The 18,231-nt window shown below is 30.1% G+C and overlaps 1 protein-coding gene across 4 annotated transcripts in view; it reads right to left on the bottom strand.

Moving 5' to 3' along the window:
* LOC132929564 (tyrosine-protein phosphatase Lar) overlaps positions 1-18,231 on the bottom strand; it is a 151,257-nt gene that overhangs the window by 11,268 nt on the left and 121,758 nt on the right. For 2 of the 4 annotated variants that reach the window (XM_060994998.1, XM_060995000.1), the window contains 11 exons: positions 13,662-13,691; positions 11,126-11,226; positions 9,815-10,010; positions 8,513-8,646; positions 7,844-7,994; positions 6,047-6,346; positions 2,007-2,146; positions 1,741-1,937; positions 1,467-1,627; positions 1,110-1,381; positions 42-398 (listed from right to left, as the gene is read on the bottom strand). In XM_060994998.1, the coding sequence (XP_060850981.1) occupies positions 42-398; positions 1,110-1,381; positions 1,467-1,627; positions 1,741-1,937; positions 2,007-2,146; positions 6,047-6,346; positions 7,844-7,994; positions 8,513-8,646; positions 9,815-10,010; positions 11,126-11,226; positions 13,662-13,691 (2,039 nt within the window). The remainder of the gene's footprint in view (positions 1-41; positions 399-1,109; positions 1,382-1,466; positions 1,628-1,740; positions 1,938-2,006; positions 2,147-6,046; positions 6,347-7,843; positions 7,995-8,512; positions 8,647-9,814; positions 10,011-11,125; positions 11,227-13,661; positions 13,692-18,231) is intronic. The other 2 variants (XM_060995001.1, XM_060994999.1) reach the window with 2 other exon arrangements.

Genomic DNA, 18,231 nt, shown 5'->3' with positions numbered 1-18,231 from the left:
ATTAAAAATAGGCATTTGAAATAAATAAACAAGTTATTTACATTATCGATGCGGGCTGCTACGGCTATAGCATATTGTGCCAGTTTTTCAAGATTAGCAAGATCTGTAGATTCAGTGGCAGGGACATCTTTTACATTCCATTGGTTGAGATCTTCAACTGCTGTCATTGTATAGTAAATACGATAACCATTGATTTTTACTCGCACTGGAACAGCTTCCCACCAAACTTGTATACTTTGATCGGATGTTGCTACGGCTTTAACACCCATAGGAGCACGAACCATTTCTCTGGTAGTGTTTATGGTCATACGTGGACTCCATGGCCCTTCACCTTCAGCAGTCACCGCTCTAACGGTGACAACATATTCAGTAGCTTCTTCTAGTCCAGAAAATACAGCCTAAGATAAAAAAAAAAAAAAAAAAAAAAAACAGTTAAATCTGTTGTTAACATCATAACAAATATGTAAGACACACATAATAAGCAACATTTGGCTAATATAACTTTATATAATATGCATGTAATTATCATAGTTGCACACACACAATCAATTTACATTACTGAATACTAATTAATATTTATATATTTTTAAATGCTCATTTAATATAAATATTTTTGTAATTTGATATTTAAAAATTGTTTTAAGAAAATAAAAAAATGATATATTTGACATTTTTAAGAATAAAAAAAAAAAATCTAGTTAGATTGTTAATTTATAATAATCACAATGACATTATATTAGGTATATATTATAAAATTAAAATATAGTTGTAGGTTATAGGTCATACATTACTTATGCTAATTATAATAAAAAACAAAATATCTAATTTCTCAAGTAAATATAAATTTCAAAGTAAGCTTATTTTTTATTTAATGTAAATGACATAATATATAATGACCAATATAAAATTGTATTAGATAATTTTGATATAATATATTAATATTTAAGGTATTTAGGGATAATTAGGTTAAAATAATAATTAACTCTTAAAATAAACTTTAGGAAAAAGAGTATAGTTTTTCAGGTGCTACCCACGAATGCTAATAGCTAATATCGTCTCATATGTAAACTATTAAATGTATTTATATATGTTATTTAGACTACTCATACTTTTTTCAATGTGGTATTTCTATGTGTGATGGTAGACTGATCGATCTTTTTGTGAAATTGTACGTCGTAGCGAATAATCTGTCCGTTACGGTGTTCGCGAGACGGTTCATCCCACACGACACAAACAACGTCAGGTGTTTGAAATTCGTACGAAACGTTTATCGGCGGACCAGTAGGAGGGCCTTCGGGAGTGTTGAAGTACTCAGTAGCTTCTTGGCCAAAGCCCACTTGGTTTTGTCCGGATATGTGAAATTCGTACTCGACACCGCGTTCTAAAATACAAGAGTAGGTATACATAAACAAAGTATTGTAAACTATACGGGTCAGTTGTACAAAAGGCCACGGTAGGATTTATACCTAAATCGGTGATGCGCCTCTTGTTTTCGGTCATCATGATCTCAAACATTTCTTGTCCCCTGATCCCGTAACGCAATTTGTATCCTAACAGTTCGCCGTATGTGTTCGTCGGTCTGGTCCACTCCAATTCGATGTTGACTTTTGGTTCTCGTTCTAAAACCCTGTACAAAACATCGTGGTTACTTTTTTAGAGTAAATTTTTGTTTTCTTACACATTTGAACATAACATTATTAATTATTGTGAAAGATTGTAAATTATAATAGTAATACGTACTTGAGGTTTACGACGGGCCGGACGGGTACACCACCCGGCGTTTTGATTTTGGCCGGAAAACTGCGATCGCCGTCGCCTTTGCGAGTTATGGCCGCCACTTGGATCGCGTACAGGGTATCTGGTTGTAGGCCGGTGACGTTGCTCTCCAGTGCGTCCGTAACATCAAATCTTAAAGGTTCGTTAAGCAACGCGTTGCCCTGTAGTCAAAGAAAAACAAAACGAAATAGAAAAACAATTGCACAATTATCGATAGGTTACTTGTATACCTCGGGCTTGGCTTCTTGGACGTGTATGTGATAACCTCTGATGATGCCGTGACGGTCCTCTTCGGTGGGCGGTCGCCATTGCACGTGTATTGTCGTCGAGTTGACAGGCAGCACTTTGACGTCGGTAGGAGGTCCTGGCACTGTTATTTACCGATACACATACATGTCGAGTTAGATATATTTAATATTTATGAATGTTTTACGGGATATTGTGCAAACAAGCGAAATGGTAAAAAGGATTAGTATGTTTAATTCCTTTTTTTTATATCCATTTAACTTAACTCGCGTCACTTTGATAACGTTCGTCGCGTTAGTTGCGAGAAAAATAACGTTTTCAAAGTGAAAATGTCATATTAGAATAAAGTATACAAATGTAAAAAAAAATTATATCATTTCAAACAAAAATCAAAATTTGGAAGGTGAATAAAAGATAAATAAATCGGGGTTACACTATTTAAAAAAAACCAATAAAATTAATTGTTTAGGATAACACAAAAATAAAACAAAACATTAAAGGATTGTTATATTGATCAAAAATCAAAATCTACCAAAAAAATAACAAGGATTACTTTGGTTAAGTACTGTCAAAAAAGATAAGTAAAACGAAAAAAAATTCAAAAATATAAATGTATCGCCGAGCTAGCCAACGGACGATCACTGCTACAGGGTGAGAAAAAAAAAATTAAAAACCTTATTTTCGTCCACTACTACATTTTGGTTGCGTTGATATTTATGTACTCACTATTCAATTCTGGACGACCAGATCACCACGGGGAGACAGACACGACGGTTTCGCATAAAAAATAGTGCGAAATCGTACCAAAAAGATACAATAAAAATACTTTTAGTGTCAAAAATACAAAAAACAAAAAATATATATACGCAGTCGTATTATATATATAAATACGTGTGTGTAAAAATGATGTGCGTAAAAAAATTGTCGAGCTGCCAAAATACAAAATGTGTGCAGCGTTACCAAAAATAAAATAAAAATAATAATAATATATATTATTTGGGAAAAGACTTCTGTCCGGGAGACTGGATAGAACTAGGGTTATATATATAAATATAATATACAAAAGAGAGACGAGAGAAAAAAAATTTGAAAAAGAAACACAGCAGATATATTTATTACGTACCTACGGATAGTATGTTTGGATCGTGCGCGATAAACAATTGCACGCACGCACGTTATCGAATGATTCTTGTATATAGGTATATTTTACAACAATATATAAATATATATATACATATACATACAGTGCAGTAAAAGAGGGGCATTATATCCACTAGTCATCCACCCCGAATGCCTTTAAAAAATCCTTAAAACTACGTTTTAATAGTATTTATATACATCTAGAATTTTTTTATTACTAAATCGGCGATTGATTGAAAAATGCCTGCCCAATTAATTGTATACGTTTTACTCGTAATTAAATGTATAAAAAATGACGTATAATACAGAATATGTAACGATAAAGATCTTAATATAAATAATTTAGTATTGGTATAGTATAAAAGGGCGATAGTTTCTCGGGAACTTGTACCAAATGATAAATTCTAATCGGCACTGTCAAGGTTTTTTCCCATCATAATTTATTGATCATCGCACCCGAATAAAAACTAAAATCTCGTCTACGTCACTGTATGTATATACATACATTATACGGATATATTGGTTTACATTACAATAATATATATTATGTACATATTATTTGTGATTATCCAAGCGATGTGCATTATATTAACTTAAAGCCGTGTACGTATTCTAGGTGCAACTTAACATTATATAATATAAATATATATAGTAGTGCTCGAAATTCAAGTTCTGACCCATAACCATACATCGACGCATATTGTTGTTGTTGAATATATAGGCGCACAGTATTATAGAGGTATTATATATATCAGTGATATAATAACAATTAATTTGTCCAAATTCGCATTCCACGAATAATATATATATATATACACATTATACACGTCTATATGATATTCAACACTATATTATCATATCATTATATAATGTATATACCGTAGTATATGTATTATGTCGTGTGTTACGCGACTAATTAATTATTCTGTCCGAGTTTATAGATTGATTGATTGATTGACCTAACACGATAATGTATAATGATAATATAGTAATTCGCGAAGACAACCACGACAAATTTAATTTATAAACACTGTCACACTACCTATTAGGGCATGATTAAAGCTAATACCTTTCAGGAACGACCGTCGTGGCCATATTTTGAAAGGCATGACCAAATCACCCGATATGAATTACTGTCATATTATACTCGACGAGAAAAAAACTCAATTGACATTTTACAAGACGTTCCTCGCAGACAACTTCCACTAAGACGGTTACGTGTATACACGCGGACCATAAGCTGCGAGGACTATATAACATTATTTCGGTCATTCGAGAGTGGAGAGAGGTATTTTATTTTCCATAGTTAGTGGATATGTATAGCTCTTATTTATACATAGATATATGTTTATCATAGCAGTAGATCTCAAACACCGTAAGCCGTAAGAGTCGTCTTCGTACATAGCACACGAATACATAGTATGACAACTGTCGCAACGTTCTCCGATTTTCGCTATAGATTATTATAGAGCGTATGCTACATTCATAACAACACATTAATCAAAAAACTCGATCAATATGAGTGGTTTAGTGCAGGGTAATCGCGAGACGATAATATGATAGTTATGGGTCAGAACAATATTGTGGTGTATAGTATAGTGGTGCATTGTTTTAAAAACAAAAAATCATTTTGTTTATAATACTCTACTGTGCGTCTGTGCTTGTATATAAATTACATACACCCATTATGTTGTATCGCTGCGTGCTCAAAAAATTATAAAAAGAACACACAGCGATTACGCGGACTTTGAAGAGATTTATCTTAGTAATAATACTTATATTGTACGGTGCGGAAGAAAGTGTGAAAAGAGAAAAAAAAATACAGAGCGTAAAACGAAGAAGATAATAACAACCACCCGTAGTATAAATCCGTATCCATATCCGCGGCCGTCATCACTATGATTGTCTTATAGTAATACAATAGTATATCGGCAGATATACATTAGATATAATGTAAAATTAACAGTAATCGCTTTATAGTATGAGTATTATAGCAGTGCCATGTTAAATAAAGTGGTGGGAGGGAAAGATAAAAGTTACCTTGGGCGGTAACATTAAATTATTTTTGTACTATTAAAAAAAAAAATCTAATTCTATTTATTCTATTTTAAAAATCGTTGGTAATATAAAAATAATAATTCTTTTGCAAATTAAATCTTTGCATTTGTACTTTTTAAAATTATTTTTTATCTTTGATTGCTTATGTATAGAAAATAAATATTATATTTTATTTAAATGCAATTTATTTTTAAGAACTTGAGTCTTCTCCAAGAGACTCCTAAAGGTCTATTTTTCGGAGGCATTCACATTTATCTTTTCAATCTGTATGAAATTCTATGAAAAAAAATCATTATAATTAAATTTGTCATATAAAACAAAGCGAATATTAATTTTACAAATTTTTTTCATTTTTTAACTCAAACTATTGTGGGCACATAAATTAAAAACAGTATGCGATTGTTATTTCTTATTTTTTAATTTTTTTTGTTGGTAAGAAAAACACACGGCACTGCGGGCTAATATAGCGATAGAATAATATAGCGGTGGTGAAGAAGTAGCACGACCTTCCTACACCTAACGCACAGCGAAGGCGAATCAAAATACGTATCATAAAATAATATTTTATTAGGTAATATTATTGCAGAGGGAATAATAATATATGTGATATATTGGTCCCCCCCGAGCAGAAATAATATCCTTAATACTATTTTATTAAGTCATAAATTTATAATTTGGCCTCGTTAACTTGTATTTGTGTGTTGTGTGTGTCACGATTATTATGGTATTATTTGTGTGTGTGTGTGTGTGTGTGTGTGTGTGTGTGTGTATGAAAATGGAGGTTATAATATAGCGACTGTTGCGTGTTTGGTGAGAATATGCTTACCGTCTTCGCGGGTGCGAACCGTTATCGGGAAAGAGGACGGGCCGTCGCCGACGGACGTGCCCGCCAGCACCCAAATCTTGTACTCGGTCCACCGTCTCAGGTTTTCCAGCGTGTATGCAGTGACATTTTCCACCCGGTGTGGTTCGGCATCCGAGTCGGACATTCCGCTTTCTGCAGCCATCACCTTGTAGTAGATTATCTGGCCGTTGCTCCGATCGGACATCGGAGGCTGCCACTGGACCAAGATCGACGTGGGGCTGACGGCCTCGGCGGTTACATTCTGCGGCGGCGCTTCGGGCACTGTGACGGTGCGTAGCAGAAGCAGTACACCGCGGGTTCGGGGGGAAAAACACACAAAAAGTCGTGGTGAAGAAATAAAAAAAACAAAAATCAAAAGAAAAAAATACAAATAATAATAATAACGACGAAAACGAAAAATAATATTACCACCACGAGACCGTATTATATTCGTAGGTAGGGTAGAAACAAAACAAAATAATAATAAAAGACGACAAACATCATCGATGTAAATCCCCTCGTCTTCGTTGAGTACACGATCGGTTGTATTTTTATTTTATTTTTTTGTGTTGGGTGGCGCGCGCGGATAAAACCCGTACGGGATGGTAGGTAGGTACTATGCTCCGATTCAAACAAAAGTAATATTACGATTTATATATATATATATATAAACAAACGTGTATAACAAATCTATAATATATATATATAATATCGAAGTATGTGTGCTAGTGCATATTCTAACGTCATTAAAACACCGAGCTGCGTCCAATTCTTGTGTACACACAAGCAGTAGACATTATATTATATTATTATTATAATATACAAACACGCTTTGCGTAAACGGATCTAATATAATATAAATATATGTATATAAATGTTGATATAAGAGATATAAAATGTATTATTATATATTATATTATATTATATGAAGTAGTTTTTTTTTTTTTTTAAGACACATTATTATTGTATACCTAGTATAACATTTATTTATTTTGTACATAGGGTGGATATGACAAAATTTCACTGAAATTACATTTAAATACGTTCGCCTTAAAAGTATGCTTCACCCTGTCAAACACCTAAGATTTAGGTACGCCCTATATTAATATATTGTGTGATATAGATTATTTTAAAATTTTAGTTATGAATTCTACAATAGAATGTTTTTTACAGAAGATATAGATACGTGTTTAAATATAAAACGTATACAGTAGCTCACCTCAATATAATTTATGTTGAGTTTAAATTTGTCTCATCATAGTCTTATAAAAGTCCTCAAGTATTTATTGTCCAACACAAATCAAATTAAATTAATCAATTCACTTTTTCTGGTAAGTTATAAATTCACAAAAATAAAAGCAAGGTTCCCATCATCCGTCGATCATTATACGAGTAAATAATACGTCACAGCTGTTTCTAGTATCACGGTTTGATCAAGAAGTCGTGTGTCCTGTCAAAAAAAAAAAAAAACCTTCCGCATATTTTATTTATACTATTCATTGACTATTCGTAGTTTCATATCATTCCCATAATTCATATACGCCCACTCTGTGTACATTCGGGGAGCAGCTCGGTGCGATCGGTAAACAACACTCGTGCATGTGTCGCTTTCTTCCGGTGCGTCGTGGTGTGCACTCTATATTATATTATTATTATTATTATTATGCCGGTCGCGTCTCCTCCTACCTGGAATGCTTTCCGCACGATATACGCGTATAATAGCCGACTGAGTAGAAGTCTCTGACGCATGTTTGCGTCGGCGACACGCCACTCACTTACCGTATTGTTTAGTCCGGACCTGGATCGGCGGCGTTGGTGCTCCTTCACCACGTTGCGATTTCGCCGCCAGCCACACGTAGTATAGCGTGTTTGGATAAAGTCCGGTCAACGAGTAATTCTCCGACACCGGTATGCGGCGATGATGCTTTTCCTGCAGCAAGTATAAGGCGTTAAAATATTTATTTTGTCCCGCTCCGAAACTGTTTTGTATGTATTTACATTACATGTTTAGGCTTCACGTTGTGAATATTATTCATCATAAACGATTACCGTATTTTTGTTAATAATTGACTGTCGATATTTCGTTAAATAATACAAATTACAAATATATTCAAAATTAAATTAATGAATACCACGTTTACATATAATCCATATAGGAAATTATGTGATTAAAATCAGTTCTATGTTGAAAAAATTAGCGTTTGCGTTTTAGACACAATAGTCTGGTTGTGGAACTATACACAATTGTTATGTTATATATTAGATGATAAAATTTAAAACCGTTAACAGTACATGTATATCGTGGTTTATAGTTAAAATACGCTTAAAAGTTATTACTCGTAAGATATCGAAAACAAAAAAGCTTAAAATCATGAAATGAATTGTAATAAGAAAGTTCATTAAAATGTCGTCACTAGAGTAAGTATATATGTAATTTGTTATATTAACCTTGGCATATGTATCGTTCCAGTAGAGTTCATAGCTGAGAATTTGTTCGCCAACTTGATTGGGTTTAGCCCATTGGAGTCCAATAGACGTTTCGCCAATTTCATTCACTCGTAAGTCTCTTGGTTGACTGGGCACTAAAACCGTATTTTTATATTAATGACTGTAAACAAAAATATAAACAGAAGTGGCGAGAATTCGGCACTACGAGATTTCGAGAAATACGATGACAATTAAACACAAAACTGAAAAATATGCAGTACGCGTGTGTAAAAGTGGTAAAACAACAATCGAATTCATAATGATAAGAAAAATTATCAAAGTTGCAAATATACCTAAAACGTTAGACGTGCTAACACTTGGATCACTCACCAATTTATAGGGTTATATAAAGTTGTATCTATATTTGTAAATAATAAACAGTAAGTATATTTATTTATTTATTAATGGGCTTGGAGTCCAATAGAACAATATAGTATATAGTTATAAATAAATTTAAACAATACAACAAACCATTAAAGTATGCAAACAATAAAATGGCTAATATAATATATAGAAAAAATGAAATAAAAAACGGTAATAAATATTGTACAGTTCACATAGATGTATGAATTTTTTTCAAGGGATCTATACAAAAATGTTAGTTATCCTATAAAAACCAATTTATGTATATATATATATATTTATGTACGATTTTGATAATCTTTTTTTTTTGACGTCCCGCTTCGACATTATGTCAGCAGATTTTTTTTTATACTGAATTCCAAAATAAAAAAAATTATAACCACACGGCGCCTTAAATAGGCAATTTAGCTTCATTGCTGTAGCGTATGAGATATAATTTTATAATTATGAAAAACATTCTACAATAAATTGATTGAATAATTTTTCTTTACGATATTTAATAATATTTATAAAAACTTGTATTTGCTTTTTTAAATAATAGAAACTTATTGTTAAAATAATATATCAAAAAAACTATAATTAATTGACTTACAAAATATTGTCTAATTTTATTTTCATAGAATATATTTTATCTTTAGGCTTAATAGCCAATCTACGTCAACATGATTACTGTAACAAAAATAGTTGGAAGGTGTAAGACTTAATTTAAAAATTTGAAAATATAATTGAGTATCGAATTTTTGAGGTCATATAAAATCCTTCTAGGGAACGCTCTCTATAATTGCACCAAATATTCTACGGCTAGACGAAGACGTCTCGATGTGTAATTCGCAGACCTATATATCAAGCAAAAACCTACAATAATGCGTAATACTTTAATATGGCAGCGGTTATATTTACCTCCTTGTTGCATTTTAACCTGAACTGGTGAAGAAAGAGGGCCAGGTCCCACGCTTGTGAATGCTTGCACTCGAATGGTGTAAACGGATAAAGGTGTCAGTTCGTTGATGGTGGTCAGCTGATTGTTGTCAACTACCATAGTATTCCACGATGATAACTGCTGGTCCGGATTCACTGTGTAGTACACCTTATACCGCTAAAGACAAATCAAAGATAATGTTATAAAATATACAACTGAACATTATATTGCACGCGTTTCTGTTCGAAGAAAACTCGTTTGTGTAAGTTTGGCATTTAAGTATCGAATATATTTGAAACCCGGTGTAAAAATGTATGTTTAGGTTTAATACATTTAAAATTGTATGAACTTTGAATATGTGTTAGCCCGATGATGCCTAGTATAAGTTAAAATAAAAAACATAGATAGATACTTAATATTTTTCACCACTCATTTATTTTGACTAAGACTATGTTTATTTTTTATTAAATACTAAAATAATATATGTTTATAATATAATAACTGATATTTTGTATATATTTTAAGCAGCACTGATAGCTTTAACTATTATGTAGTGTATTGAGTGTGACACGAACAGACGATAATCGCGTAACTTTGATCAAGTTTAATTAAGACATAAGCACATAGAGATACGTTTATAATAAATATAATTATCGGCTTATTTGCATGAAAAGTTTTAACCGCCAACATCTTTCCAAATGGCTATTGAAGTTATATAAAAGAAAAAATATGAACATATTAAATACAATAAAATGTATTTTATTGGCATGTCAGATCTTTGTAACCTGTAGGTTAAAAGATGATATTTTTTTGCTTGATTTGTATAATTAATACATTCTTTATTTGATGTGTATATACTTATATGAGTGTGTTATAAAATTCTTTACTAAATTACTAAATATTTAATAATTATAATTACCTACTAACATTTTAGTATATTATTTTTATCAAAATACGATTTTTAATTTATTTTACAGTTGATATTTTGTTTATATAATTTAATTATACGGAAAAATATTATTGGGCAGAATTTATATGGAAATATAGGTATTCAAATTGTTAAGAGAATGATAATTTCTCATTTTTATAATAGAGGAAAGTGGATACGGTCGTGCAAGTAGGTATTCTATTAAGTGTAATAAATTATTAGTTGGTACTCGAATTCTGTGCGTGAAAACGAGTAATACGTATTTGCATAAACGAGTTGTATAGTCTTACTGTCCATCGGTGCAACATATTATATATATTAAGCTGAACATTAATAGTTAAAATACTGTAATTATTGTACTCACAATCACTTGACCGTTCGGCGTCTCGGGTTCTTCCCATTGTATGACCATCGTACTCGAGCTGAGCAAACGCACTTGAATATTTCGTGGAGCGGATCCAGGCTCTAAAATTAAACAAAATGTCCGTAATGTCTAAAACGTAATATTACATGATACTATGGTGTACCACATAGGTGTTTGAACTTTTTTTTAGGATTTCCTACTAAATTATATTTATTTTATTTTAAATTATAATCAATAGATTAAGTAATATTTTTTCAAATCAAAACTTTAAAAAAAAGTATTTTAGAATAATAATATATTAATATTGATAATCACAATAGTTACTTATATTATACAATAAACATACAAAAAAAAAAAAAAAAAATCACAAAATATTGATCTGAATAAAAGTTATTACATAGTTATAGTTAATAACATTTGTCAGTTCTTTTGTTACACGCTATATTAAATTTTAGTCGAAGTTCCGTACCTCTTGCGGGGTAGTGCGATAAAAGGCTTTGGTTTATTGTGAAAACATTATAAAGCTGGCATAAGAAAACGATTTTTCCATTAATGTCCGTTTGCTTTCAATTGATTCATGGTGAAAATTCTAATATTTTATATTTTAAAAATTATATAATTCTTTAAAGATGCGTGGGATTAAGTAAATGTAATAATCTTATCTAATGTAAATTACAATGATCTGCAATAAAAAAGTTCCAACTGTGACACACCATGTATAATTTGTGAAATTAAGTCATATGTAGTAAATTATGGAATATAATAAACATAATGTAATAAGTAATAATGCGAATTAAAATAAATTAATATTGTAATTATTATGAGTACATTGTTTATTATTCAATACTATATTTTCGGAATAGTAATGAAACATAGTCATACAAAAAGTAACTTAATATATATTATTTACATCAATATATATCGTGTGATATCGAAATATAAAAATTAAAACCATTAAATCATTCGTACAAATATCGTCTCTTTCAAAAAAATATATTTAATTCATACAATTAATTCTCTCGATGAATCAAATAGTGAGCTGTAAGTATTTGAGGTATATAATGACCATTTTCCAAACTAAATTAAATTGCTTTTTCCACTACAAAGAAAAAGTTTAGATTAAAACGATTTCAAAGTGTGATAGTTACCGTTTAAACGAAAAATTAGTAAAAACGTTTATTTCAATTTAGATACACATTGGAAATATAAAGTTTTTAAAGTTTTAATTACCAAGCAGTTTTTTTTTGAATTTGTATTGCTAATTAGTAATAATTACTAATAAATTAATAAAATTAAAAGAAATTGTGCTCCAGTTATAATTAAAATTACAAATAGATTGAATTTGAAAACAGTTATTTTTTTAGTAAAATATCAATAATAATAAAATTTTATAAAATAATTCTGTCTCATATATTTATTACAAAAAATATTATGTTAAGATATACTTAGTAAGGAAATTCATATAATTCAATAATATGTGCAAAAGAGGCAGGCAATTTGATGTATAATATGTTATTATTTTAATTATAAAATATTATGTTGGGATTATATTTAAAAACTATATGCAATTCTGCGATGTAAAATAACAGTTTTATTTTAATTATTATATACAGAGCACGGAAAAATACCTTAATTAATAATGTTAATAATAAATTGATCATTTGTAGTAAAAGATTAAACTTTAAAACAAATTTGATAGTATTTTATTAAAATTGCTTTGTAATGTTTTCACCACATAATAGGTATAACAATTATACGTTTTTAATCAAAACTATTTTAATTAATAATTTATTATTTTTATATTAAATTTAATTTTAGATTCTGGACGAATTATAATGGTGTATATTTTAGGCATTGAAATACAACAAAAATTAAAATATATTAAAAGTAAATGATTTTATATTAAAAATGTCAGAGTATTAAATGAAAAAAAAATATATTTTATTTACTCACGCAACGAATTTTGTATAAAATAAATAATAGAAGGTTCAGCCAGTGAAAAAAAAATAACTTTAAATATGTGACCAATTGAATGTTTATTATTTTATACAGGCACCTATTATAGGTTTAATTTAAGTTTTAATTTGAAAAATGATATTCATATATATGCACATAATCAGAATAAATTATGGTTACGCATATCATTTTTGGAAATGAGAACAAAACTTTTATCCACTCACGAATTGTGTATTCGTAAAAGGAAATTAATCAATTCTAGAAATTTCAAAGGAAATTGAATTATTATTTAAGCATTGTTAAACCAAGTTTGATGTCATTCGGAAAAGAAAATATATTTTTTATTAATTTTAGTTTATAGTTTTATATATACCTACTTATAAATATTCGCAGCTAATTTTTATAAATCGATTAATGTTAGTACAAAAGTGTTATGTGTTATATATATATTTATATAGCACAGCAAAGATGAGAAAATTAATTTTGCTGTTAAAAAGATGTAGATTTAGTTATTCAAGTGTATGTAATATTATATTGAATAATAAACGACAAGGTTGGTTAAAAATCAAATCTAACTTACTTGCACCTTCACCAAAAGCAGATAGGCCCGCTAGAAGAAAAAAAAACAGAAATATAAGAGTGAGCGAGTTAAAATAGTATATATACGTATACACTGACACACAAATACGCATATATAAATAATATACACAGGCATAGTGTGTGTAAGAGCTGAAATACGGGCGCTATCCCATACAACACTCTGCAGTGTATACACATATCATAGAAAAGCGTTATCAAAATATAAGTGTATTCAATAGCCCGATAAAAACCGGACGTCTACGATGATGATATATCTATATAACTATGTATACGTACGTATATATATATATATATATATATATACGATGCAGTGCTGTTCTTCAAAAGCTTTTAAACTAATGAAACAGAAGTTTTTCATTTCTGTAGGTACCTAGTTGATATAATTTGACGCCTGTGTTATTATTATTATCTTTTTTTCTGTCGCCAGTGTCGGCGTATCCTATGCGCGACCACCGTTTTGTCGTCTATACAAACTAATACTATATAATATAATACATGACATCTATACATACACACCCACGCACACGCACGCACACACTTAAGCACGCGCGCACACACAAACATACATATATACACTATATATGCACGTTGCGTTTAATTAATATACAGTTTTAATTTTATACCGTGTTTACAGCGTTCACACAATGGTGTAATTATAACAACAGCGATTTTGTAAACAATGAGTTAAAAAAAAAATTCATTACGTAATCGCGGGTGTGGTGGGTAGGTGTCTAGGAATATAATAACAATAATAATAAAACAATGTATAACCACACTACCCCTTGCATCAGTCAGACGCACCACCGCCATGGCGCAGCAACAACAGCTACTGCAGCTACTTTTCGGGGCCGAAAGCTGCGACCCGGCGGCGGACTAAACGTTGTTATTATTATTTTAATATACATAAAATTTAACTTTTCATTATACGTTTAATAATAATAATAATAATAAGCCGACTTGTGTGATATTATTTTTTCTAAAATGGAGGTCACGCAGGGGATAAAAACGTTAGTCGCTATATATAAGCTACCCGCGGCACCGTGTACTGTATAATACGGTAGCCGCAACCATCACCACAGCCACCACCACACCACCACCATTTCATCGCTACAACTGTTATTATTATTTTTTTTTTCGGCGCTGTGAAACATATATAATATAGGTGGTACAACAGCGGTATCCTTAGAGGTGATTAAATTGTATGCCTCTGTCGAGAAAATGAGTGTAAAATAAGTCATTAAATCGTGCCGACGCGATCGGTTGAAAAGCATCAAGTTTAATTCGATATTACAATAAACAGTATTTGCGCACTTTGTTCGTGGGCCTTAGAATATTAAATATATATATTATACTTAGTTGTTACACGCGATTGTTGTTCTTTATAAAATTAATGTTCGATATATTATCAGTGATGCATTTGTAGAGCGATTTTTAACCAATAATATATTTATGTAGAATAAAAACATAATAGAAAGTTAAATAATAACAGTGATAATAATACAATACGATATAACCTAAGTGTATTTAAATATGTATTTCATGGGTCGGAAAATCCCGACCGTAATAAACGAGTAAATTACCGTAGAACTACATTAAATTTACTAAGAGAAAATATGTGCGTTCAGTATATACTCGTATAGTCGAGAAGAAAATAAAATACTCCACCAAGATACAGCCAATATTTATATGGTATATGAATAGTATGTGCTTTTAAGTTTTAAAATCAGATATGCATAAAGGGGTTGCCATCATTTTACGTCGTGCTTAAACTTTGATAATTATAATATTTGATTATTATAAAATAATATGTATAGTACCAAACTTATTTATTTAAAAACCCGTTTTATATTATTGACGTGAATTTTTCGGGGGCGCGACCGAAGAAAAACACAATCTAAAATAAAATCTAGGAGCGTTTAATACTGTATACTATACAGTGTATAGTATGCACATTTTAATGTTTATACATGTTCACAAGAGTCAACACAATTTCGTACCTAATAAAAATTATACTTTAATACCTTAAAAAAACATCTTGTAGATTTCAGTGATCAAGTTGGAACTAATTTAAAAAAAGCATATTTAATAACATTATTTTCATAATGCATACTATACATACTATATCGGGGTCAAAACATATGGAGTTTCGATGCTTTAAAACCTATATAATACGTATACATAGAAATCCTATTTTGAAGATTATGTAAGTATTATTCAAGACGTCATATATATAATACCATATTCCAGCTAAAGGTTTTTTTTTTTAATTTTCGATGCAGTATTCCGCGTTTCTTATTTTTCACGTCTACAACGCAAGCATTTGCGGGGATATGGGCATTGGGGAAGTGCCGTGCTGCTGCAACAACGCGGTGTAAAAATAATATATATATATATATATATTTATTATTTATATACAAACACACAACATACGAATTCGATTTTACGTTATATATTTTTAATGTTAATATTTTTCGAATCGATGAGCACACACGTTCTCCGTGGTACTCGTAATCTAGGGAAAAACGCGAGCACGTACAACGTATGCGTATTATACATGTATAGGTATAATATAGTTTTATTGTCTGCGCGTTCCCATTGTATGATAACCACGTACAAGCCAACAACCGCAAGGGGACGAACGGGAGAAAACATCATCGGCATATGCATGTAATTTCGGTTAATTACGGAAAAACGGTTTTTGGAAAAGGGCGGCAACGTGGGGGATCTAAATATGCCTCAGTGGCGTCATTGTCCGCTGTGTGTGCAACGCACAATACCGAAACTGTATACATATAATATGGTGGCGGGAAAAAAGAATATATTCGCGCGTTAAAAAAGTGTATTTATTTATAAATGTATACATGTATATTGTAGTCCTGAAATGGGAAATGAATAATTGGTTTTTATTTTTAACTTATTTATTTTATATGCTCAACTCAGATCTGTAGAAAAAAAGTACATTTTTAATTGGTAAAAAATATTACTAATAATTTAACTACAACAAGCAGTATTGAAAAATGTAACCGATTTTAACTCAATTATTATATATTAGATAATGGGCGATTTAAAAAAAAATTGTTTTCTTACTATCTATATTTTAAATGTATGTATATACCTACTTAATAAGTTATAAAACTATGTGAATTGATATTTTTCAGTTAAAACTAAATTTAAAATATTTTAAGACAAATTACGTATGTGCGTATGATATGTAGGCACTTATAAATAAATAAGCTTTGAGAAGTGAAACGATGATATTAAATAATTAAATGAAAAATGAAAATTTATTTTTCTCGCATAAATATACACTGCTTCGGACAACGATGATGGTAATTGAATTAACTAAATCAATAGGTTCTGGTCCGGGAGTTTCAGTGTAACGAGGGCTTCGTCGCTGCGACAGGCGAGCCACACAGGTATATGATTGGGAGGGTGAATGAACGACGAAGAAGGGAACGTTTGAAATGAAAATGAAAACAGTCAATTTCTGATGGCAATTCTATTATTAGTGTTTTTATTATATATATATTCGATCAGTGACATATTTTGTGTAGTTACACACGAATGTGAACGAAATGAAAATAATAATAAAAATCTTGATTTATATTCATTTGATAAACCCTTCCTTTATGTTAATACATTATTTTTTTCCCGGCATACATTATATTATTACGAAGTATTCGTCGAGACACGTCAGAATGTAATTAGCTAATGGGTTGTCATCTGTACAACGAATATTATGGGGCACGACAGAGATAATGATAATAATAATAATAATAATAATATTATGTACAACGTTATATTTACTGTGTTGTTTGCGGGGACATTTTCATCGTAAAAGCTAAATGTTTCATAAAGATATTATTATACACGGTGGTGTTAATTATTTACCCGATTGAACATTGTATAATATTATACACGCAAAACCTAAACCGTACTAGGTTGTAGACGTATATATTATAATATTTTGTATGTTTAATTTATAATCATTGTACCGCCCCCAAAAAGCAATATCAGCGCTGTGAGAAGTGTAGAATATAATAAGAATCGATAATATTGAGTTTAAAACGACAACGATAAAACGTAAATATTTTTTTTTCATCAGAATATTATAATTATTTGAGGTTTGGATTAAAAAGTTTAATTAAAATTTAAATACGATCTCGAGTGTTTGGTTAAAAGTTTTTATTTTTCAAAACTATATATACCTAACAAATTATTTTACTTAGTTTTTATGATATTCGGATAGCATGTAAATTATTTGTTGAATTTTGGTATGATTCTTTTTGGTAACTATTTTAATTATTATCTCATTGTAACGATTATTAAAAACAGTTATCAATTAAAAAACATTACGATCATCTATAATTTATTAATTTTATGAAAAAATTAGGTTTTCCGTGAATACTTTTACATCGTATTATTATAAATAGTTATAATATTATAAAATAATAAAACTTAAAATATTTAATCCATCTTAATACTTGTTGTATTATAATAACTGATTAAAATATTAGGTCAATTAAAAATTAAACAAAAAACAATAAGAA

This window comes from Rhopalosiphum padi, chromosome 4, assembly GCF_020882245.1.
Source record: "Rhopalosiphum padi isolate XX-2018 chromosome 4, ASM2088224v1, whole genome shotgun sequence".
NCBI classification, from domain to species: Eukaryota; Metazoa; Arthropoda; class Insecta; order Hemiptera; family Aphididae; genus Rhopalosiphum; species Rhopalosiphum padi.
Note: the sequence above shows the minus strand (reverse complement) of the source record. Positions and strands in the feature narration are given on the sequence as shown.